Source organism: Miscanthus floridulus, chromosome 1, assembly GCF_019320115.1.
Source record: "Miscanthus floridulus cultivar M001 chromosome 1, ASM1932011v1, whole genome shotgun sequence".
Classification (NCBI taxonomy): domain Eukaryota; kingdom Viridiplantae; phylum Streptophyta; class Magnoliopsida; order Poales; family Poaceae; genus Miscanthus; species Miscanthus floridulus.
In genome coordinates, this window is record NC_089580.1 from 169,504,531 (window position 1) to 169,507,410 (window position 2,880).

The 2,880-nt window shown below is 63.1% G+C and overlaps 1 protein-coding gene across 1 annotated transcript; it reads left to right on the top strand.

Moving 5' to 3' along the window:
* The first annotated feature begins 939 nt into the window (after window positions 1-939).
* Window positions 940-2,880, top strand: LOC136467012 (uncharacterized). The gene is made up of 4 exons (XM_066465572.1): window positions 940-1,197; window positions 1,367-1,992; window positions 2,076-2,127; window positions 2,230-2,880. Exons 1-4 carry the CDS (start codon window positions 940-942, stop codon window positions 2,878-2,880), a joined length of 1,587 nt encoding a protein of 528 aa, XP_066321669.1.

Below are 2,880 nucleotides of genomic sequence, written 5' to 3' on the forward strand. Positions count from 1 at the left end.
GGTTTTCTCAGGGAGGCGGAATGGCACCTACCGCTGCAGCGGTCAGACGTGACGTTATGTCAGCGGATGGGACATAACTGTTTATGCGATTAATAAGGAGAAGGTGGGCACGTGGGTGGTAAAATCGGATCTAGATTAACTGTGCTGGATCTGAGGGAAACTTTCCCGATTTCATTGCTCGCCCATTTTGCCCCCTTCCTGCATAAATACGCAACGAGCCTCGCCCCTCCCCTCCTTACCTTGCCTGCATTCACCTTTGCCGCCCCTGAGCTGTTGCTAGAACAGAGAGCACCGGGGAGAAGAAGGGAGAAGGGTGAGGCAGAGAGAGAGAGACTTACCGCTGTAGCTGCATTCTCTACCGCACTCATGGCCAGCACTATTGTCATCGAGGCAGATGCTTGGGGTCAGTCCGATGTATCCGTGGAGATGCTCCAGTCGCTTGTCGACGACAACCTTCTCTATCCGGTTACCGACCCCAACAGGCCGAAGTGGATTGCTCCATCGGGTGAGCCGAAGCCGAGGCCGTGCGATGGCTACGTTGTGACCTTCGTGTCCTTCCATGAGCGCGGTCTCGGCCTACCGGCGGACCGGTTCATGCAGGCGCTCCTGCACTACTATGGCATAGAGCTCCACAACTTCAACCCCAACTCCATCGCGTAGGCGGCCATCTTCGTTGCCATCTGTGAGGGGTATTTGGGGATTGCCCCCCATTGGGAGCTGTGGCTCCACCTCTTTCGGGCGGGGCATACCACCAAGCCGACGGGCATGACGGGCATGAGGAAGGCGATGAGGGCCGGCGGCTGTACTCTCCAAGTGCGCCAGGACCATCAGCACCTTTACATCCTAGCCTAGCTCGCGTCAACCAATTGCCGCTGGTACACCAGCTTATTCTACCTCCGCAACGACGACGGTGGACTTCCCCCCTACACTAGGCGGATCATGGAGAGCTGTCCGAAGAAGTGGAGGTATGGCATCCCAAAGGAGGATCAGCCCAAGCTGCAGCCTCTCCTAGAGGGACTGGAGAGGCTACGCGGCCATGGCCTCACGACGGCTGTGGTCGTGGTGGCCTTCCACCGCCGGAGGGTGCTACCGCTGATGGCTCAGCGGTGGCGCCTATTTGAGATAAGACCGGATGAGCCAATTGAGGGCATCCGGATGTCCGCCTCCACCCTCTCCGATGAGGAGATTCTTCATTGGGTGAGAGAGACGGTGGAGGGGCGGCTGAAGATTGGTGGTCTGACCCTGTTCGCGATGCGCCCATCGTAGGGGTACCTTTCTTTGGTAAGTCACGCGCTGTTGTGGCCCCTAAGGCCTCCTCGTTCCTTACTGTTTTCTGGTCCTTTATTTGCGTTCACTGTTCCTATAGGGGATGAGAGACGTGCGAGCCTCCCCACCGCCCATTCCCGAGGACGCAGCGCGGCGGGCGGTGAACCAGGCGCACGCCGAGACGCAGAAGAGGCGGAAGGACGCCAAGGAGGCAAAGCGCACAAGGAAGATCCTTGCATGCGAGGGACTGGAGAAGCGCCGCCGGCAGCAGAGGTACGACAGTCTCCGGGTGGAGTCGTCTTCGTCGCCGTCACTATCGACGGATGCTTCGAATGGAGATGACGAGAGCGAGATGGGGCGGGGTCCCCTGGACCATCTCCTTGACGTCGGGGAGATGGCACCTAGGGTGTCGGTGAGCAGCCCGGCACTTCCAGGAGGAGGAGCTGAGGACGCCTTGAGGCCGGCGATCGCCCGCCCCGAGGCCGAGGCCGACACGCCCGAGGCACGGGCATTTGGAAAATGCACCGTCAGCCCGGTGGGCTCGACGGTAGAGGTGGAGCAGGTGGCGGCAGGGGTGACGCAACTGCCCCCGCAGAGGACCAAGGGGGTGCCAGAGTCCAGCGAGGGCCGACCGGCACCAACGGATACGGAGGCCGTGCCACCGCCGCCGCCACCGCCGTTGCAGCGGCGGGTCACAGTGCCAAAGTGGTTTCACCCCCGCTCGAGGTGAGTGTTTTTTTAGCGGAGTTCGTATCGTTTCCCGCTCGCTTTATGGTCATATGCTGACCAAGTGGTTGTTTTGCCTTCAGTCGGAAGCGTAAGGCGGAGGTGCCTGCCCTGGCGCTGCGTAAGTCGCTCAAGGTGAGCATGGGCTCCACCGCTCAATAGGTGGTGGAGGCGCAGGCCACCGTACAATGCGGCAAGGCGTTGGCGAGGACCGACCCAAAGGAGCTGGTCGCCTAGGGGGAGGTTACCGGGGTGGCCACAGAGCGAGCGGGGGAGGAAACGCCTACGCCCTGCGAGGCCAAGGCCCGCGAGTCTGATGGGGCCAAGGCACCCTTAGTTGCTGAGGCCACCGAGGGCGAGACAGAGGCCCCCCGGACTTTTGAGGCCAAGGCGACGGAGGCCGGGGCGCCTAGGACCACCGAGGCCGAAGTGGCGGGGACTGGAGCCCCTGAGACCACCGAGGCCGGGGTGGCGGGGACCGGAGCCCCCGAGACCGCCGAGGCCGGGGTGGCGGGAGCCGGCGTGAGCGCGACGAAGCTGGCAGCCCAGGAAGTGGAGGCAGAGGCGGGGCAAGCCTCAATACCGCCACCGGTCCAAGGCCCGCCGCCGTTGCAAGAGAGCGCCCGGGAAGTGGAGGTCCATTTGATCTCCTTCGACGATACTTCCCGGGCGAAGGAGGTGGTCGATGCCGAGGCTGCCAGCACTATGGAGCAGCCGGCTCCGACCTCGGGCGAGGGAAGCTCGGCCCTCATGCGGGTACGACCCAAGCCCCACGAGTGGGATCACCCACGTGTCCGGTGGCAGAGCCGGGATGACCCTGAGGGGGAGCCTCTGTTCGCCCTCGAGGACGTGGCCGAGGGGGGCGCACGCGGCCAAGGGGGGCGCTAG